A 22,274-nucleotide genomic window follows, 5' to 3' on the forward strand; every position below is an offset into this window, starting at 1 on the left:
CTCTAATCCGAGGTCTAATAACTCTAAAATAATTGCAGTTCTACAATATTTATGAGTTGTTAACTTAAGATACCATGCAATAGATTGTACTCACTAAAATTAAAGAGGTGTAGTTCTGTTAGAAAGTGTGTTTTATTTTCATAAAACGCGGTCAAAGTCAACAAGAAAAGTCACAATCTTAATGCTAATACGATACGTTTTCAATAAATCATTTTCATGCGGATATGACTTTATATCGGTTACGTTCCTCGCTCTGTAATTAGGAAGTGGAGAAAAATTCTTTACTTTTTACATGCGTGTCTTCAGCGATTTTGTGCACGGCGTTGATTCTTGAATTTTCCATCACAGAAAAATTACACCCCACTCCATCTGGCCGCACTTAGCAAGAAACATCTTGTTGCACAGTTACTGATAGGATACGGTGCTGACGTTACAGTGATTGGTGGTTTGGTAAGCTAGATTTTTTTTTTTGTTTGTTTTTTTTGTTTGTTTGTTTGTTTGTTTGTTTGTTTTTTTACTTTTGCGTAACTTTTGCAAGATTTTTGATTCAGGCGAATGCGCATTGGTTAAAATGATGTACCGTATTTTGATTGGGTAGTAAGATTCCAAGGCATGGTTACTAAGCCAGTGAAAAGTGAAGATAGCGGCCGATTCGAACGAATCTCGTCTCCCAAGTTCGGTAAAATTGAAAGTGAAAACCTTTCGTACTGTTACACCTCTACTAACTATGGCTACACTAAAGAAAAGGTTTAAAGGACATTTACAAAACCGCAAAGAAAGGTTTACAGAGCTTTGGCGCTATGAGGAACTACATAAACGTTAAAGTTACGGGTCGAGTGATGGACTCTGCGGAATTTCAGCTTACTCCACTTACTTCAGCTGGACGGTTACTACAATTGCTGAGCTGTCAGCAATGATCAAAAAAGGGTAACTGCTAGATTTAGAATTGTTCGGAATATTACCAACAAGCAATTTAAGACAACTTCACTCTTGAAATTCCAGGCGAAAGAAACCCCACTTCACATGGCATCTAAGGTCAAAGGAGGAGAAAAAGTTGTGGATGTTTTGATCAAAAGTGGAGCTGATCCTGATACTGCAAAAGAGGTAATTATACTTCGGAGGAGGAGGCGGCGTGGCCGAGTGGTTTAGGGCGCTGGATTTGAAATCTGGAGGTCCCTGGTTCAAATTCTTTACCTTACCGCTATGTAGATTTGTCAGCTTCCCACTAGTTGGGATTCTTAATAGTTTATGTTCTGTTTGAGATATTTGATATTTGTTTATTTATTTACAGTGTCCCCAATTAGCACAACAGTGCTAAATACATTTGACACTTAAATAAAGTTATCTTTCGTTATTTTTATTTCATTTTTTTTTTAATGACATAAAAACTCATACATATTTACCTTGGAGTAGCTATAAACACTTTTCAGTTATTCCCAATCTGCAGGACAAAACAATGGTTGTTCTCTCCTCTGACAGTAATGAACCTTTCAAATGCAAAACAATCAAGTATTGTTTTGTCCTCCAGATTGGGAAATAACTGAAAGGGGTCTATTTTAACCTCCAGTGCGAGACTTAGGATCAAGGTGTCAAGGAACTTAAATAATTATTACGTGTGAATAGGGCTTGTGTGGGGACTTTAAGGTCATTCCTCTGTGTTGCATTGCGCATCCGTACTGCGCATGGTTTTCTCATCATTAGCGCGTACATATGAGCGTGTGCGCATAAAAAATGGAAGAGATTTCCCTCAAACTAAGCTCGATACCACTTTTTATTTCATAATTTTAATGAGAACAATATCCTCAATAGCTGGGAAACAAAATAACAGAAATCTATGGCCACTTTTTTGGCAAATGAAATAAATACAACAAAGAGACATAACGGGCCCAACAGCGCATGCCGAAATTATGTTTCCTTTAAAGGATAAAGAAATGCTGGGAACTTGAAGACAATTTTTCTGGGACGTAGATAAATGAACAACCGAAGAAAGTCAAACTCTGTGTGATATAACACGCTACGTTGAAAAATAATTGAGCTTACTTGTTGAGCATGGCAATTACCAAAAGTCACCTAAATAACCATATTTGTCAGCATTGTGGTGTGAAAACAAGCCCGGTGACCCCCTCTTTCTATTATGTTTTTAATATCTCCTTGTCCTGTAACAACAGCATACTAAGTTTCATTGGAAATCTGTGGCAGGTTATTTTATTAAGGAATCACCTTAAGCAACTTTAATAATGGGCATTAGGCCTATGATGTTGTATGATATTTGAACAATGCTTTCACATGTACATAACATTACAGACAAATAAAAGACTAGTGATAAACTAGGTGTGTCACCATAACTCCATAGATTCTCTTTGTATAGTAATTAATGTAATAATTATTGTTATTTTATTCTAATAGAATGGTGAAAGAGCCCTTCATTTGGCTGCTAGATGTGGAAATTTAGAAGTTGTAAAACTTCTTTTGCGAGAAGATGCTGAAGTCGCTCGTAGATGCAAGGTACAGATACAACTGCCAGTCCATCTTGAAATGGTAGTGAAACCATCTGCCAATAGCTACAAAACTGCCTTATAATTAGTTGCTTTCAAATTTCTCCCTGTTACTTAATATCAGCGAGTGCAGTAAGGTTCCCTCATACTTCCATGTTATTCAGTTTCAAATTGATTTTACGTTTATCTTGTTCTTTCAAGGTTTTCTCTTAATTAAATAAAATAAATAAAAGACTTCATTTAACCTGAAAGGCCAATCAGTGATCACTGGATCACTGGTATTAACTGGCGATCAGCATTTACAATTCCCATGGTTTATGAACCTGGGAAAAGCTTTGTAGTGTATTCCGTAGGTTAAACAGTGTGCCATGCCTTGATATTTTTAATCTTTAAGAGTAAAAATTGGTTTTGCAGATTCTGAACACACTGGTTCCCCTTATCCAACTTTTAGAAAGTCCAGAACAACTAGAAAATATTTCCTATTTATCTTAGGAAACACTGAGAGCACAAGAAGGGAAAATTGTGTATCCATCTGTCGTGATTATCAAACCTTAGATTCTCCTTGCTACCCAGTCATTACATCAACAGCTTGAGCTAGTTCTGTTTCCATAAAGTTAGAGTAAGAAAGTTTATGAAAAGAAAGGAAAGAAAACAAAGTGATAACTTTTAGTGTAATTTTACAGGGTTGTTTTCTAAACAAACTTAGCAAATGATCAGCTCCATGCTGCATGTATCTTGATAGCAATGACATGACAAGGGGAATTACAGAAAGGGAAAGAAAATGAAAGGGATAAGAAAGTTTTTTCTTTTTTCTTTTTTTTCTTTCTTTGCAGTCAGGGGACACTCCTCTTCATTTTGCCTGTCAAAATGGACACTCTCAGATAGTGGAAGCCCTGATCAAGAAGATTTTCCAAGTCAAGTCTTACATGCTTGCTCGTCTTGTTGTCAATATACCAAACAATGTGAGTTTTCTTGTGATTATGTTACAAAGTCCAAATAAAAATGATGCCCAGTTTGAATATTATATTAAAAAACAAATCATGAACGAAGAACTCAGGGTGACTCTGTGATATCATGCCTCTTTAGCTTTCTTGAATCTGTGTATTAACTTTGAAAATTTCTGTTGTATTCATTTGTATCAAATTATATTGAAAAATGCAGTACATGTATAAGGTTCTACATAAAATGTTATTTCTTTAACTGGTCCTGGGGTTTTTAATATTAGACTAACTACTGTAGATTATATATTAGATAATATTGATATTCAAATTATTTCTTGCCAGTTAAAAAATTAGCCACTACAAATCTCTTCAACTGTTTTACGCAGTACAAAACTGTTTATTTTAACCAATATGCCCTGTCAAAACCCACTCATTCCTTTCTTTTTCACTGTTCTTTTCTTCCCATAAGGGTGGAGAGACTGCCCTGCATTCTGTTTCAGGCATTCCTCAGGGAAGGAACAATACAGATGATCACGTGAATGTAGTGCAGATTTTGCTGGAACATGGCGCAAACCTGACTTTTACAACATATCAGGTTATGTCACAACCTATAAAAGTAATAGAAAGCAAGGGAAATGGCATTTTGTTCTTTCAGATTTAATGGATGATTTAAGGCTCAAACTACACTTGAATTCTAGCTTGCCCTTTGGACAAGCAGCTCTCAAATTTTGCTTGCCCTGGGCAAGACTTCATTCACTTTTTATTATTTACTTGGCAGATGACTTGCCTCAGGGCCCTTGCCCATCTGGCAAGTGAGAATGAAGTGTTACTTGCCCAACAGGAAATCTACTTGTCTGGGCTGACTGGACAGCACTTTTTTCAAGCCCTGAATTGATTACCTTGCATGTATGCAAAGGTGCAACACATGTAGTACTTGAATTCCTTTGCATGCATTGAGGGCTTAGACTGTCTTGTATAGATACATACCGCAAAGAGCAGAATAAACTTCAGAAATTATAAACTGCTGTGTGCTATATAAGAATACTGCACATGTGTAGAATTATACGTTTTTCTTCTTTTAAGTTTAGAAGCTTTTTTTACATTACAGTTAGGATTGCAAGTCTGCACTGTAGGAATATACTGTCATGTATCTCAAATGCTTATATCAAATTCAGAGAGCAGCAACAGTCAATCTCTGCTTGTATTTTACCATCTTACCTGTTTTCTAATCTGTTGCCTTATCCATTCGGTAAGCTGCAGTACTTCTAGTACTACCGAAAGATCTTACCTTTACCCTGCAAGCAGAGTCTCCTTCAATCTTCATAGAAAAATTGGGAAGAGGGAGGATTTTTCCAGGAGACGCTGCTTGCAGGGTATGACCTTGTGACCAGCAATTTATAGCAGGGCAGAGGGGGAATTTAAATTAAATTCCCATTAATGAATTAAGGCAATCACTTTTGAGGTACCGGTAGTGCCATATATTTATTTAAGTGAGGAATCTAAACAGTTGCTTGTTTGTTTGTTGTTTAGAAAAGAGAGACAGCTCTTCATTGGTGTGCCAGATCAGGAAACCACAAGATTGTGGAGGCATTCTTCACTTCCGAAGTGATTCCAGAGCATATCAAACTTTCTACTATCAACAGGACAACTGAGGTGATAAAATTTAATATTAAGTGATTCATCTTTGTACCAACTACTAGCTTCTGTGCCTGTTGACTGCACCAATGAGAAACTTAAGCAAACTTTGACAGGTTTTCATTTAATAGCTTTATGGACTTTTATCACTTAACTGCTTACTTTTACTGACTGTGTGACTGACAGACTGACTGACTGACTGACTGACTGACTGACTGACTAACTGACTGACTGACTGACCAACTGATCGATCAATGGTACATCCGACTGACTAATCACCCACCAATTAACTGACTGAGCAAGCAATCAACTGACCAACCGATCAACTGATCGACCAACTGATCGACTGGCCCACCAACCAACTGACTCTGACTGAGAAAAAAAAGCATAGTAACCATGGTTGATTATCATTAATAAATATATTCTCATACAGTGGAACTGCAATCAGAAAACATGTTACTAACAATGATCAAAATGTTACTTGAGGCTGTTGTTGAATTCAAAACACTTGAAATATCATATGTATGATGTAGATGTTTCTTTTTTGTTTGTTTAATTCAGAGTGGGGCATCTCCACTGATGATCGCCTCACAATATGGCATGTTGGAAGTGGTGCGAGCACTCCTGAGGTTTCACGCTAGAGTTGATGTTTTCGATGAGGTAACTGAAGGCCACCTTGCTACAAAAACATATACAGAATTTGTCAGCTGTACAATATTTTGATTTTCCAGAATACACGAAGTGTGAACTGCTCATCCCTGGCAATAATCTTTCAAGGATCAAAAATTCTTGACAATCTTTGTGGGAATCTTATTGAGGATCGTTTCACACTTAAATCTTCTCATGAAGGTAGCAAATTAATATGTTTACTCCAACAAAATATGGGCAAATTTAGCAATAATTTTCAACGTATGCCATTCTTACCCTTAGATCTAGCTCTACAAAAGGATAGTTGTAATTTTTTCATACTAGAGTTAACCCAAAATGTTATTACATGTGAGAAGAAAGAGACAATTAAACTTTACATTGTATACATGTAACTGAAGCATACTTGAGGTGAATTGTTTATTTGATTTCCAGGTGGGTGGTACAGCTCTCCATTATGCAGCATCCAGAGGCCATGTAGATGTTGCTCGTGAACTGCTGAATCACAAAGCTTACGTGAATGGAAGGACCAAGGTTTGTATTAATTATTAGCATTGACAGCTTTATTTACCATCAAATAGGAACTTGCCATTTTCATTCACAGCTTTACGTACCATCAAATGTGCAATCACAGTGAACCTAGTGGCCTATGTGTTACAAGTGTGAGAAATTAACTTTAAAAGTTAATAAGTGTCCTGTCCCTTACAGTTGTTTAGAGCTCATTAGGATAATGATAACTTTTTTAACTTTTCAAGATTGCCCATTGCAAGTGTTTGTTGGCAGTCAATGGCTGACCTTCAGTCACTGGATAAGAACTTACACTCTGCCTTGGCAGATGTAAAATTGTCCATGCTTTGAACTATTGAGCCTGCAAAGTAAATAGTAAATTAAAGTAAAAAATAAATTTCTTATTGTGCTACTCCCCACTAGTTAGAAGTAAAATGCTTAGATGCTTAATTGTGGTAAAATAAGTGTCAAATTGTATAAAGTCCCAAGCTACGTGTGTAACTTAATAATTTATTACAATAAACTTATGCAGTAGTTTAAGTCTTGAGTATGTGTAATAAAAAATCTTCACTGGCTAATCCGTAATGATCACGTACATTGTCCATGTAATTTCTGGCCACATTTTATAATTTTATAACCTATTGGATTTTTAACTTAAGAAGCCAGAATTAATGAATAACTCTTATCTAAACCATTTCTAACTGTGCCTCTGTTGTCTATGTGTCGACTATACAATAATTGGCTAAAACTGCTGTGGACAATAAATCCTTGACTTGGTCAGCTAGATCAATAATCATTGACTAATGTGACACATTCATTTTCGCAAATATTGTTCATAAAAAAATATCTGCAATCTTTGTCTTACTCTGTCATAGTGTTAATGTTTGCTATTTTAAGCTTAACATTTAACGCTGAACCTAAGAAAACAAACAGAAAGCTGACACCCATTACTACAGCAACACTGTTCCTCTGTGGATCCTACAACCTTTTAATTCATCCATATGGCTCAAAAATGCCCATTACTGTTACATTCTTTATGAACCTCAAATGACAGGCAGGGAGTGGTGTACAGGGAGTGGTGATATTTATTGCTCCAAATGCCAGTCAATAGGTTGGATGGACTAGTAGAAACCCAAACAGGAAAATAACTAGACACAAACATCATCATCATTATCATTACAATAATGACTGTCATCATCATCATTATTATAATAATGACTGTCGTCATCATCATTATTATAATAATGACTGTCGTCATCATCATTATTACTGTCATCATCCGTCCTTATCTTGAAGCATAAACACAACCAAGTTACAAGAGAGTGATATCACAATCACATTGCTGAACACCATGGACTAACAAAAATCTTTATTACAGTTACTGAAGAGTGTACTGTGAACTTCTTTTATGGTCTTTCTTTGGAAAGCTGATGGACAAATCCACATACTGGAACACATACCTCTCAACCAATGCCAACAACTACCAACATTTTATAACCAACCCATTCAAGACCTTAACAAAATCAAAGAACAAAACCAACAAAAATTTAACTAACAGCCAATATAACATCACAACAAAACAGACAAGTTATAAGCTTCAAACAGCAGAGTTATTCACAGTGGACTGACAAAACGTTTTTACTCGACTCTGGAGATGACTTCCACTCACTAACAAGTGTTCTTTTCATCACCACTGTTGCCTGGACAATCACGTTAGACAAACTACTGTGCTTAACGCCCCACTGACCCCTGACACCGTTGTTCACTGCTTACCATTTAATAGCTAATCCTTAACCTCATCTTTGCATGATTAATGTTCTCATTGCAGCCAAATCTCCGCTATTCAGCCAGTAAATCACGTGGTGACAGAGAAGATATGCCTGTAAGGGCCTACCTAATTTGCAACATCACTGACATATATTTTAATTTTAACATCAATTCAAGTTTAGATATTAAAATGCACCCTTAAAGTTTTCTTGTTGTAAGTAGTTTTCAAGTAATACATCAAACATGAAAGACCGTGTTTGACCATGTTTCCAAATACCAAGAAGAGAGTTGAAACACGATGCATAGTGGAGTATTTTTGATGAACTTTGAGGTGTTTGATGTGGTCAAACACTGTCTTGAGTGTTTGATATATCTTCTCAATCAAAATAAGACTAAGGAGAAAATTTAGAAATAAAATCATAAAAATGTATGCTAATTAAGATCAGATATCCAAACACTGTCACGGTCATGATTTCCTTTGCTTAAACTTTATGAATTATTAAATAATGAATCTGAGAAAATTCTATCTATATCAAATAGTTCACAAGCATCTCATTGCATGTTTGACTTTAGGGCCAGTTAATGTTTTCAACACTGGGTTTGTTATTGTGACATGGCTCTTGGCTAGGCTGGTTCTAATTGCTTAACATATATATTATCATATGGCAAATAACAAGATAAAAAATAGACAATAGAACATTAAATTATGGATAACTCGATCAGATAAGCTGCAAAAACACTGATTATGCATGCACCTAAAGGTTAATGGCTGTAAAATTACACAAAGTCTAGTAATAATAATAATTGTTAAAGTAAAAATTTAAACTTCTACACCTAATATATATAGGTCACATTTCATCAAGAAACACAAGCTCAAACATTTCAAAATAAGAAGATTATTACTTAAACAGCATACACAAATAATTTAAATTCCTTTATCGCCACATTCTTCATGTGTATGTTACAGTGTAAAATAGTTTTGTAATAAGAGACATTAAAACCAAAGTAATCAGATTTGTCATTGCAACAAATAACTGAATAATTTCATCAGGACTGTGAGTTAATCTTGTAACTGGTGGCAGGTAGGGAAAAAGGCCTGTAGACCAAATTACATTAAGTACCTAATGCCATAGGTCTGCAAAGCGTGTAAAGGACTTCAGCTACAGTGTTCAGCATGCATTGCATGCTTAAGCAATAATCAGTGTTTATTCAGTAACTGCTAGCCAAAAGACAGTATCTTAACTTTAAATATTGAGAACATGCTTACATAACTTTAATTTAATTTAATTTTATTTAATTTTATTTAATTTTATTTTTATTTTATTTTATTTTATTTTTATTTTATGTTATTTTATTTTATTTCATTTTGTTTGTTCTAAGAAAACAATAAGCCGAGACTATTTATAGAGAGTGACGCAATCTTGAGCATTAGTCCTCCATTTTATCAAACTGGTTGATGAAGGGCTAATGCTCAGAATGTCAGTCTCACTATCACACTATGGTGGTTAATTTACCTTTATCAACTTGAAGTTTATAAATAGCCAAGCCTTTCACTTGCCTACCGACACAGCCTGGATCATGTGTACTAAAAGTGTCTGCGGTCAAGTGTTGATCAACACCCTCGATCGACCCTCGATCAATACTTGATCGACACTCCATCAACACCTTGGTTGGCACTCGATCGACACTCCATCAACATCTCGGTTGACAGTTGGTCAAGAGTCAACTAATTGTCGATCAATTCATAGGAGTTGGTCAACACTTGGCCAACTATTGACCGACTGTTGATCAAGTGTTGATAGAGTGTCAACCGATTATCAATAAGGATGTTGATCGAGTATTGATCAAGATGTCGATCAAGGGTATGAATCAAGAGTATCGATTAACACTCGGTTGCAGATACCTTTAGTACACATGATCCCATAGCCGTACAGTTTCTCCAGAAACTAATACCTTCATAAAAAGAAAATGCATCTGCTCAAACATTTTCTCATTGAAGCCAGAAACCATACTATAATATTATATTATATTAGCTTTTAGTATAAATCTACTAGCGTTCTATCATGAATACTCTTCTCTGATTGGCTACGCTACTCACTATCTATTCTGTGATAGATAGTGAGTAGCATGCTAGTGTGCACTTGTTAACAAAATGACGGCCGCTTCTTGGCGTTTTTGAAGTGTCTGTGAAGAGGGTTTAGATCAAGTTTTGAACGACTAGTAGATTTATGCTAAAACAATTAGATTATTCGCTCTCGATTTCTATGCGTGATAGTTGACTCAGGCTGCACCCCCGTCAACTATCACGCGACAGAAATCTCGAGATCAGAATCTAATTGCTTAATAGATAGATTATATACTATGCAGAAGTTCTTCTAATGCTTGTGGTCTTCTTTTCAGATTGGTCTAACTCCACTTCATATTGCGGCTGAGAAAGGTCACCCAGAGTTTGTACGTGTGATTGTAACAAAGTACAACGCCATTATTGATCCACTTACTGTGGTAAGCAGTCTCAAGCAGTTGTTGAACGATTTTTCTTTCAGAAAATAGAAATATTCATAAGGTTGTTTCAGATTCAAATTCAGATTCATTCATTTATAGTTAGTTATAAAATGGACCTAATCTAATTTTACCCTGTAGTATTGATACTTTTTTTGAAGCAAACTGATAATTAGCCAAAAACTATCGTCAACCCAACAACCCATCCAGAAGTCTAGGAAAGGAGAAATCTGCTATACGGAAGTTTTCAAATGAGTGTGGTAAAATCAAACCCAAAGTGAATACTCTGGCCAGTCACAATCCAGGGAACCAATCAAAAAACTCAAAATAAATACATGTAGGTGAAGCAAAGCGCGGGAAAACGTGTGCAAGCGAGTCACGATGGGGTTTGGTTTTAATTCTGATTGCGTGACAAAGTAGCGCGGCTTTTTTTAGCCAATCGCTGAGCATAGTAATGTAAAACCGAGGTAATTACATGATCGAATTACAGGGTTGCCTCAGGTCAGGAAATGGCCGGGGAAAAAGTCAGGAGGAATTGATATTTTGAAGAAAAGTCAGGGAAAATTGAAATAATTTAACACGGCTGATTTAATACCATTGAAGGCTGGTAGAGACATTTGGAGTCACTGTGATCTCATCGATATTTTTACGTCGTGAGAAAGGACAATTTGTTGAAAATTACTTACTTTGATTAGTCTTAATGAAAGAGTGGAAAGGACGGCTGTAAAATGAGGCTAGAAGCCGCTGTTGTATATGATATTTTGTATTTGTTGGGTCAGGGAAATTTTATTTTTATCAGGGGAAAGTCAGGGAATTTTGTAGCAACCATGAATTTTAATAATCCAGTGAAAACCGCTCTATTCTTCTCACGTACTGTTACTTTATGAATGATGTTTATTTTTCTCTTAGGACAAAAAGAGTCCTCTGCATGTAGCTGCGGGGAATGGTAGAACCGAAGTGTGCAAGGTACTTCTTGATCTCCGAGCCGATGCCAGTGTAGCAGACAGTGTGAGTTGAATTCATTGTCCCTCTCAGTCTAAAGCTATTTTTGACAAGTTCTTTTTCACCCAGAAATCTTTCCAGCAGATTGTAGGGAAGGCTAACTGGCTGACCATATCACAACTTAGCTAATTACCTGACCAGACGTGGAGCGAAGTACCTTTATACGATAACCGCAAAACTCCACAGCTACTTTGACAGTGTTATGACGAAATCCATGATCAATAACAGGACAGACGCATGAAAAACTGACGTCAATTTGTTAAATCGATGGCGATATCGGTCCCGCGTTTTTCGTCAGCGAAGTTGCTTGGTAACATGACGTCGCCTTATCGAGTCGCGCTGACGTCAGTGCTCATGCTAATTTTTGATTGGATGAAAAGATTTGGCGAAGATTTCCCTTGGTGTGACCTGCCATTTCCAGAAAGTAGCAACTTGCCACTGCCGACCATTGCCAATGTTAAATGCCCTTCGCACGCTACGCGCGCATTACTTAGTATGAGTAACTGTCCGACTATTTTCAGAAATTGCTTGTTCGCAATATGGAAACCTGAAAGAAAACGTAGCTTTAAAAACAAAAACACGCGACTGCTAAATATCCAAGTTTATCATTTTGATTGACTTTTATTGTGTTTTCCTACAGAAAGACATGATTCCTGTCCATTATGCTGCTCTGAACGACAAGGAGGAAATCGTGGAATTATTCTTCAACGTCAGACCTGACACCATGACACAAATCGACGCGGTACGCGCTTTGTTTGTCACTAAACAAAGTTTCTGACCAAAATTTCAAACATTGCTGAATCGCAACGTCGTTTAAGCTGCCCATAACACTAGCTTGTTACTGATACCTGGAAGAAGTTCCTCAATTCAAATATTCATGCAATGCTAATAATGACTTTGAAAATAAATGGTTAACCTAATGGGGGGTGGGAGGTGGGGGTAACCTAATGGGGGGTGGGAGGAGGGGGTTTCAGCAGTTTCCAAAATAAATTCCTGCACAGCAGAAACGGCCGAAAACAAATCGCGCAATGGGAGCCATAGGGAAAAAATCGAACAGCTGCTTTTTGATTTGTGATGTTTAAAAAAATTCTTGCACAAGCTATTGCCCACCAGAAAAAATCATGCACAACCTAAAGGTGTGAAGTGGCTATAAAAAGCCCTGAATAAACGTCATTCTAGTGGCGTCAATATGGATATCTAACAGAAACTGCCTTCACACGTGTACACTTGTCATTTTGTTTGTTCCGTTAGGAGGGATTGAACGCGTTACAGATTGCTGCTTCCAGTGGTAGTCTTAAGGTGGTGAGGAAATTGGTTGAGCTTGACTTTGCCAAATGTTCAGCTGATACGGTAATGATTTAAATGTTTGTTTTCTATTTTCCGAAACGCTACAAAGATAGACAAAACATGACGATGTGTATCTTGAGTTAAAAAAAATGGTCAAGTTTCTTGCATCGTTTCAAACGTTTTGCTCTGTCACACAGGGTGTTCTGTGCAAACCGCTCCTTCTAGCTGCTCGTGGAGGCCACAAAGACATTGTGGAATTTTTATTAGAAAAGGGAGCTTCGCCTACTGAGGAAGACACGGTAAAACTAAGCACACGTTTAATTAATCCTTTTATTGTCAATTTTAATCCCCATCTAATTTTTCCTGACAACATCAAAACGTTTTCAAGCAGACAGTTGAAGGGAGTAAAGCAATTCGTGCACGAAGATATTTTCGTGATGAAACATGAAATTCTCAGAACTTGCTTAAAAGAAATGTATGATAGTAAGAAGGGAGAATTGACATTGGGGCCGAACGGTTAAAATGCATTGCTTTGATACATCGCGTAATGACACATGACAGATACAAAGTTGATAGTTCACCGACGAGAGAAACGTGACATTAGTGTACTCGAACTCAAATGGCCGTATTTATACACGAAAAAAACACTAGACGACTGTGACGAGTTTGCACATTTGGAAAACGCATAAGACAGGCTTGTTATTCGTCTGAGACTTCAAATACGTCACAGATGAAAATATTGCCTTTGATTACCGTCCTTCACGCTTTAGTCAAGGCGGTAACAAAGTCACCAATTCAAAGAAATGTAAAGAAAAGTTCTCTTGATCTCGTTATTTTTAGTGTCAAATACCTACGTAGACGTAACTTATTTTAGCCGTATTATGCGCCTGAGACGTACATTTTGTATCGTTTGTCTACTAAGATAATTACGGAAAATACTTGCGAAATCTCTGAAAAGGAGTTTATCCTAACATAACCTGTAACTGAGCCTTGTGCTCTTTTAAGTATATGTCCTGCTAACCTTCACTATAAGATTAAGACCTGTCTTATATTTTGTCCTATTGTTTGTTTCTAGGAAGGCAACAGCGTGTTGCATTTAGCCGCCAAGTTTGGTCAGCTCAAAGTTATCGATATGCTGTGGGGGAAGACGGCTATAAACCGAACAAGTGTCAAGGTATGCGCTTGATTTTCATCTGATTAAATATTGTTTTTGCTGTTGTTCTTGTTGTTGCTGTTGTTGTTGTTGTTGTTGCCATTGTTGTTGTTGTTGATAAAGACTGTTGTTTTTCTTCTTTGCTCATAGAACGGAATGACTGCCATCCACGTTGCTGCCTTATTTGGTCAGACAGAAATTGTCCAGGAATTCCTCTCCAGGGCCCCTCAAACTGCAACACTAGTCAGTGAGGTGAGAAACCTTCAGTTTATCAGCCCTTTCCGATTTCTATAAGATGAAGCGACTGGAAATATTTCCTACTTTCCCAGGATGAGATGCTTGTCCTCTCAAAGGTTACTCACTAGAATTTTGCCAGGTTTTCCTAACCTACCTACCTATACCTATATTTTTCCATGCCATAAGGCACTTAAGGCTTTGACATTCTCCTTTCATCCACCTTGATTTGCTGCTAGAGCTCAGAAAGTTCCCCAAGACCAGTACCCAGCTGCGCGCCTTTCGTCCTCAGCCGCTCTCTTCCATATTATTTTGGGTCACTCTGGTCTGCTTCTCCTCTCTGGCCTCCACTCCAGTGCTGTTTTCCTACCCGTTGGCCGATAATAATTTTACTCCTGGGTACAGAGGAAGAAGTGTGACCTTCTATGCTACTCTGAATACCGTTTTCATGATCGATCGGAATGTTTGATGCTCTACACAGGAGCGGATCCAGGATTCTGCAAGGGGGAGGAGGATGGTACCTTGAGATGGTACCTTGAGACTGCAGAATCAATGGGGCATGCCCCAAAATTTGAAAATTGGAACTTAATTGAAAACTGTTACACCACAAATACTAGCAATAACACAAAGAAGAACTTACAGAGAGTTACCTGGCCAGAGTGTTTGCCTTAATTTCTGCTACAGTATTCACTACAATATTCAATATTTTTGCTTCCTCAAAAGGGGTTTGGCTAGCCACCTAATCACTGTCCCGGCCCCCTCCCACCTAAATCCTCCCCTGCTACAGTCGTGCAGTGCAGGTCTTGAGAAGATTCTGTTTTGTTCTTGTTTCAGCGTCCTGCTGATAGCGAGGAAGAGGACGAAGACGTGAGTGTGAATAATGATTGAACACATTTTAGTGAAGATCCTGTTCTTTAACTAGGATACATAAAAAGACTGTCGGTTTTATTGACTGAAACACATTCTACAGCTATATACGAGAAGTATTGTTTGTTTGCTCATTCGTTCAGTCAGTAGACCAAACAAAATTTAACGGTATTAATGTACTGCATGCAATACATATACTGTATGCAATTTTGCGACGCTGCCGTGTAATCCTTCTCGGCTGTTTTTATTCTTGTTAGTTTGGATTCACGCCTCTTCACCTTGCGGCTCAAAATGGCGACAACACTCTTGTACGAGCCATCACAAATCATCCTGGAGTACGAGTGGATTCTGTAACATTAAAGGCGGTGGGTTGATTGTATCTTTCACAATTACGCCAGGCTTTAAACAATGACTGCATGTTATTTATGATTCCTTTCAGGTTTATGGCCGTTTTCAAGTTGTATATCAAACACAAGAGAACGTGTTTGATCACATTTCCAAACACCGTGAAGAGAGTTGAAGATACATGTAGTTGCAAATACTGCGAGCGGTGGAGTATTTTTGACGAACTGCGAGGTGTTTGGAAAAGTATTAAACACAGCCTTGAGTGTTTGATATGTCTTTCCAATCGAAACTAAAACTAAGGGGAAAATATAAAAATCTATGCTAATTGTGATCAGATATACAAATACACACAATTATGATTAGTTTAAGCGTGATGAATATATAAACGAGTTTGAAAATGTAACAGAATCACCTAAAATAGCTTAACGCAAGCTCTTTAAGATAACGTGACAACACTTTTATATGGCAGCTCTAAATAGCATTTGTCGGTAGAAGATTGCAAGGGGAGTTTAAGTTGGACATCTTTACTGTTACGTAACTAGTGTTCCTCTTCTACACTCGATCTATAGGGTCGTACAGCACTTCATATAGCATCCCTGGAAGGACACGTGGAAGTCGCCAGCACTTTGATTAGCAAAGCTACGGCCTTGCTGCACCAGGTGGATAATGAAGGTCGTACTTCTCTTCATCTGGCTGCTGCTAATGGACACAGAGACCTGCTCACGATTCTGATTGGTCAAGGAGCTGAGATTGACGCCCAGGATAATGTAAGCTGGAGAGAGCGTGAATGCTTAGTTTTCCATCAATGAACATATGGGCGCTTTCCATTGAACCAAAAATTTGAAAATTTTCGAAACGGGGACCAATGGTACGGTAATTTCCTGGGAAAGCTTCCAGAAACTCCGGAAACTGTAGAATTTCAGAAAAGCGAGTCATAGAACGGTAATTGCTGAAAATTTCTGTGTGCCTCGCAAGGTTGTCCTCTTCTCCTGAAATTCCGGAAATTGCTCTTCCATTTGTCTCTGGAAATTTCCTTGAATCCAAATCGAAATTTTTCATCGAATGGAAAGCGCCCATATGTCTTTCGGGAACCATGGTCATGATGAATATGTTGAAGCTTTGGTTTGATTCCTTTGTTATGTTGTTTCTCTCTTCTCAGCTTGGTAACACCGCTCTTCACATTGCCGCCGGAGCTGGCTACCAGGCAGTAGTGAAGCTGCTGATGGAGTATGGTGCTTCACCTTTGATCGAGAATAAGGTTTGGCATTCACAAGAACTTTCATGATTATTCAATTTCCGCCAAATAGTAATTTCTCGACCCTGCACTCACAAAAGACGAAAACCAAAATATTAGAAAGAAAATAAACCAAACCCACATCATAAAATGGTTTCTGCAACAGTAGGAGTGCCGAGCCAAAAGAACGTAGCTAACGACGTGATATTAAGTCACGTCATCTGCGTGACACTAATTCAACTAGAGTAAGTTGTTAAGTCACGTCAGCTGCGTGACACCAATTCAACTAGAGTAAGTTGTTAAGTCACGTCAGCTGCATGACATCAATCCAAAGAGAGAGCGTGGCTAACGGCGTGATGTTAAATGTTGATTTTCTTCTAGTCTGAGGATGTAGCGATTTGTCACGCGGCAAGTGAACGACACATTGAGGTGCTGGATTTCTTGCTCGCTCAAAAACTGAATCACGACCGACTTCTGAGTAACAAAAAGGTACGTTTGTCATACTTAAGGACAATTGTTGTCACACCAAACTCTATTGAGTTAGCTACAATGTCGCTGCATAGGGGTCACTTTAGAGCTCAAGTGATTTTCTTCTGGGTGCGGCGCATATTTGAGAGGTTGTTCTTTCGAGTGAAGGAAATATTCACGTAAATCTTACTTCCACAAAGAACAAATTGAAGAAGGGAGAGGAGGGTAGGTCCGGCATACAGTGACGTTCAGTGTCCGGGTATTTTCCGTTCCCTTTTTCGGCTTTCGAAGACCAGGATATTTTCACGTTACTTTGATTCTCATTCTAGACGTTTGTTGTTGTTTTTTTCTCATTATAAGCGATCTTGTTTTTGTTGTTGCAGTTTTTAGTCGACCTTGTTATATGCTCCCGCTCGGGCAATCACAAATCTTTGATGAACTTTGTGCTTAGGTATGTATTACTCAAATTCGACTTTTAGTTTAGTCTATTATGTGATAAAAATGACTGACAAAGTGACTGATTGACTGACGAACAAGCAAGGAAGTGAGCGAACGAACGAAGGAACGGGTAAGCGAAAAGACCTTCTGATGGACGGACAGACGGTCAGAAGAACAGAACAACTAATAAACGTAAGGACGATGGATTTTCTGACCGGCGAAAGAACGAACTAATCGTGCTACGAAATCAGTGGCTTTTATAAACACGATGCTACGATACAGCTAGAAAATTCTAAAGACAGTCTGTAGACGGAACTAAAAACATTTCCCTCCCCATCCCGGAAACAAACTTCTCTCCTGGAAAAGTTGAAATACGGAACCTAGTGGCCCATCGGGCCGACGCTTATCTTCGGTTTCCGTAGCATAGAGTGGCTAGGAATATTTCTACTCCCGGATAGATGAGATGCTTATTCAACGCCTTGCTATCCCTATTTATACACCTGGGTGAAAAGAGGCTCTGTGAGAGTAAAGTGTCTTGTTTAAGAACACATCGGAGTGACACCAGCCAGGGCTCGAACCTGGAGTCCAGCTCGCTAACCGTGAGGCCAGCGCGTCTTCCCTAGTCTAGGGTAAAAGTGGTTGTTTAAATTGACAGTTGATATGGTTTTATTTTCTTCAGTGCACCTGCACCAGTTCACATTTCCTCCTTCCTGTCGCGACACTACCGCATTGAAACCACTAAGAACAAAGAAAACACAGTGGAGCTGGACATAGCCAGCAGTTTCTGCGAGACCATGGCGAAGGATTTGATCAGCATCTCCTGCGCGGAGGATTCTGAAGCAGTCCTTAATTCCCTTGATGGAAAGAACGTGGCGTTTTTGGATTTCCTGATCGAATGCGAGCTGAAGCAGTGCGTATCGCATTCTCTAGTCCAACAGTACGTCACGCAGATCTGGTTTGGCGATCTCAAGTGGGAACAGTGGAAGTTTATGCTGTTGTTCCTTGTGGCGTTAATCTTCCCGCCCCTCTGGGTGTACCTGTCGCTTCCATTCAAGAACAAGCACCGACAGATCCCCATCATCAAGTTCATCTGCCGACTCATCTCCCACCTTTACCTGATCCTTATCCTGTGTCTGACAGTTGTCGTGCCCTGGAATTACTCCGGCCACGTCCTGACACCTCACTGGTACGAGTATTTCCTCTACATCTGGATCCTAGGTATGCTGCTGTCGGAGATCAGCAGCGAACGCGAACGAAGCGGTTTGGGATGGTTCCCTACCATCGTGGTCTTCTTGGCTCTTTTTTCGGAGCTGCTGCGGATCATTGCCATTGGCTATCACGGCTCCGAGAGACTTAACATCGTGTTCGTGCGAAACCAATGTCTGGGCGTGGCGCTGACGTTGTGCGTTCTACAGCTCCTTCAGTTTTTGTCCATTCACCGATTGTTTGGTCCGTGGGGAGTGATCATCGGCCATCTTGTCGTAGACGTGCTTCGCTTTCTGCTGATCTTGACCATCTTCTTCACCAGTTTCGCCTTGCAGCTCACCGCAGTTTTTAAGCCTTTAGAGGTAGACGGGGAGAACTCGTACACAGCCACGACGACAACGCCAGATTTCGTATTCATCGTGGAATTGCTCTTCTTTGGCATCTTTGGTCTGACAAATCAAAAGGACTTCTCTTCCATCACAGATGCGCCAGAAAATACCCGGAACATGTCGAAGGTGGTGTTCGGTCTCTACAATGTCCTGTGTATCATCGTCCTCATCAACCTCCTCATTGCCATGATGAGCGACACGTACCAACGGCTCCAAGAACAGTCCGACGTCGAGTGGAAGTTCGGACGCGCACGGCTCATCAGAAACATGGAACGCGAGACCGCCAACCCGACGCCCATCAATCTCTTCTCGAAACTGGTTCGCATCTGCAAGAGGTTGTACAGGACTCGCTGTCGGTGTCGCACGCCAGAGAACGCAGTGGCAGGGAGTGAGCCGAATGGCTTAAGCGCTCCTCAGCGCCGTCGAAAGCTAAGGGACAAGTTCAGGCGGGAAGAATCCATGGGTGAAAGTTCTTACCAGGAATGGTGTCTCATCTATTCCGTGGTCGACTGGGAGACCATTGTTGATAAGTTCTTGGATTCCAGGGGAGAGCCGACCTTGAGAAAGAAAACCAAACTGGTGACGCGAAAAGAGCACAAGCGAACATTGCTACACGCCAGACCAGCTCAAATCGCTGGCGCAAGCAATCAAAATGTAAATTTTAGTGACATAGCGGACAGCACTGTTGTCAAAATGAACGTTGTCAGTTCCTTGAAGGTGTGATTTACCCGCCATGTTTGTGACGGTAAATGACGATAGCTTAAAACGCTTTTGTAAGGTCCCCAAGTCAATCAAATAGCCTGGCTAAAGCATTTGAAGTCTTTAAAAAGCCTTAGAATTCCATTTAGTTTTTTTCACACATTTTCTTGAACTCATTTTCTTGAAGATTTTGATGTTTCATGTAGATAACACGGGTTATCTGAACCTACACTCTCATAACCCTCCCGAGTTCATTTGTTATAGCATGGTTAAGAGAAGTTACAAGTAGATCAGTCTACACTAAGTTTACTAAAGAAAAGGTTTCATCAGACGTTCTCGTGTAACATAGAGGAAGCCGATCACTGAATTTTGGGTTGAGTCCTTTGCCTTCATAGTATCATAGTATTCCATTAATGTTGAGTAGTCCACTACTCACCCCCTGCGTCCATACCCGCTCTCCCTCCTTCCCCCCAATCTCCCCTGTTTTGCGCCTGCGTAGCAGGCTAGTTAGTGGAAGATTTTCAATGCGCAGGCCGGGGATACGTTTATAAAAATATGATTCGTTTTCTAGTAGGCACGATGTTGAAAAATTTGAAGGGTTTCACGAATAGGCTTGTTTCAAGGGCCTGTGCCACGATGTCTTAAGTCATTTTTCTGATGTACAAAACTGCTTTCAAATTGAGGAAAATTCAGAATGATGGTTTTCTAAGGCAGAAAAACACCAAAGAAGTGATGATAAACTGAGGCCTTGTTCACACTAGCTTATTTGCTTTTAAGGACGCATACTTTCTGATGTATTTTTGCCAACCGATCGAAAACGCTCGTTGCTTTCATCGGAAACGCATACATTTGAAAACGCCGTCCAGAGGAGAGACTTCTGGAAGCGGAGCCTTATAGTATTGCTGTGAACGGCAAAAACGGAGGCTTTCTGAAATGTGTAAATTAAAGTTGTCATAGCCTATCAGCGTATTTGAACGGTCTGTGTGGTAGTGCAGACGGGGAGCGTTTTCAGATAAAACGCGTTATCAAAAACGCGTCGTGTTGAAAACGTATTAGTGTGAACGAGAGCTGAAAATAAACAAGGGTAGTTAAAAGATTATGAGCGACGAAATGTGCCGCACGGTGTAGCCCTGTAAAGTTTAGCCTACAAATAGAGACGGATTTCCGACTGTTGTTTCACACCACCGAAGCAAGCGAGAGTTACGTCCGCGTTAGCCCGGATGGCATCGCAATTATTAAAATATATAACTGCGCATATGCTTGACTAATAGCTATTGGCTATAATTTTGGTAAATCACGTTACTAACATTTTTAAATCAGTATAGCAGGTAGCTTTAAATTTTGCAGGTGTTCAGTTAGTTGGGGCGCAGCGCAAAACACGGCGGAATGAAATAAAGGAGAGAGAGGCTTCGTGCGCAATTTCTGCGCTGCGCCCCCACTAACTGAACGCCTGGAAGAGGCTATAGAGCAAGTATTTCTATAGTTTACAGGCGTTGTCAACAGCTTGGGGTGTGGAGAGAATTTCCTAAGTCGGTTTGGTAAACACGTGTCTCGGACTTCTGATTTGGAAACGAACTAGTTTCTCATCTTACGGCATCTTGCTTAGAAATGAATGGTGTGTTTCAAACCCCATTAAAACATGGATGTTTTAAGAGTGATTGTTATATTTCGAAGGAGCTCAGTCACAGCATTTTGAGTTATTTTGGCCATGTACAAAATTACCTTTAAATTGAGGGAAACCTGAAATAGTAGTTTACTAAGATAGAAAAACACCAGAGATAATAATAAGCCATAGAAGAACAAAGATGGTTAAGGATGGAAAAGATTAACACGGATTACAAACGACCAACTTGAAATTTAGGCTTAACTTTTCAAGATGAGCAAACCGTGAAGTAGCTCCTTTGGACCCGTAAAAAACTATGCATGGTATATTACATGTAAAAATCATAGAAAAGCATGGGTTTCCTACATTCACAGAGGTGTCTTGGAGTGTGTTTAAGTTTAATTCACTAAACCACTTCTATGAACAGATTAAAGTTATTCAAATAATTAGTGCACGATTCCAGGAAAGAATCCCGTTTATTTCATATATTCTTCAGTTAGTTAGACAGCATGAGCGTGTGAAATACAATACATCCAGTGATATCTTAGATGTAATCAGATAATTTTCTAGCTATAATTTTCGCAGGTTCGTCTCATATCTTCACACCCAACTCATCACTTACATGTATTGAAGTCTCGAGCGATTAATAAAATTAGTTTTAACGACTTTGGTTCAATCCGGGTAATGAGGAATTTTATGACACTAAAATCCCGCGGGGGCGGAGGGGGGCGGGGGGGGGGGGGCTCGCATATAAAAAGAACGGAATGCTCATCGTACCTCTTAGGGGTTAAAGAAGCAGTCTTTTTGCCGAACACAGAACAATTTTAATCATCTTGTTTCAGTTACTTGTTATTCCGTAG

General features: G+C 39.2%; 1 protein-coding gene and 1 long non-coding RNA gene across 4 annotated transcripts in view; one reads left to right on the forward strand and one right to left on the reverse strand.

Moving 5' to 3' along the window:
- The window catches only part of LOC110067602 (uncharacterized), a 43,548-nt gene extending 21,458 nt beyond the window's left edge, over positions 1-22,090 (forward strand). For 2 of the 3 annotated variants that reach the window (XM_020774946.2, XM_089279046.1), the window contains 23 exons: positions 349-450; positions 1,003-1,104; positions 2,407-2,505; positions 3,329-3,457; positions 3,906-4,031; positions 4,967-5,089; positions 5,633-5,731; positions 6,152-6,250; positions 8,052-8,105; positions 10,391-10,492; positions 11,399-11,497; positions 12,132-12,233; positions 12,743-12,841; positions 12,976-13,077; positions 13,854-13,952; positions 14,082-14,183; positions 15,000-15,032; positions 15,290-15,397; positions 15,947-16,144; positions 16,537-16,635; positions 16,993-17,100; positions 17,463-17,530; positions 18,197-22,090. In XM_020774946.2, coding sequence (XP_020630605.2) covers positions 349-450; positions 1,003-1,104; positions 2,407-2,505; positions 3,329-3,457; positions 3,906-4,031; positions 4,967-5,089; positions 5,633-5,731; positions 6,152-6,250; positions 8,052-8,105; positions 10,391-10,492; positions 11,399-11,497; positions 12,132-12,233; positions 12,743-12,841; positions 12,976-13,077; positions 13,854-13,952; positions 14,082-14,183; positions 15,000-15,032; positions 15,290-15,397; positions 15,947-16,144; positions 16,537-16,635; positions 16,993-17,100; positions 17,463-17,530; positions 18,197-19,835 — 3,891 coding nt within the window. In that variant the 3' untranslated portion in view covers positions 19,836-22,090. The remainder of the gene's footprint in view (positions 1-348; positions 451-1,002; positions 1,105-2,406; positions 2,506-3,328; positions 3,458-3,905; positions 4,032-4,966; positions 5,090-5,632; positions 5,732-6,151; positions 6,251-8,051; positions 8,106-10,390; positions 10,493-11,398; positions 11,498-12,131; positions 12,234-12,742; positions 12,842-12,975; positions 13,078-13,853; positions 13,953-14,081; positions 14,184-14,999; positions 15,033-15,289; positions 15,398-15,946; positions 16,145-16,536; positions 16,636-16,992; positions 17,101-17,462; positions 17,531-18,196) is intronic. The other variant, XM_089279047.1, reaches the window with a different exon arrangement.
- LOC110067593 (uncharacterized) overlaps positions 5,608-22,274 on the reverse strand; it is a 38,003-nt gene continuing 21,336 nt past the window's right edge. The window contains exon 3 of the long non-coding RNA XR_016204057.1: positions 5,608-6,584. This is a non-coding gene — a long non-coding RNA (uncharacterized LOC110067593). The remainder of the gene's footprint in view (positions 6,585-22,274) is intronic.

The sequence above is a fragment of the Orbicella faveolata genome, unplaced genomic scaffold (assembly GCF_042242905.1).
Source record: "Orbicella faveolata isolate gen_17 unplaced genomic scaffold, um_ofav_v1 contig_47, whole genome shotgun sequence".
NCBI lineage: Eukaryota > Metazoa > Cnidaria > Anthozoa > Scleractinia > Merulinidae > Orbicella > Orbicella faveolata.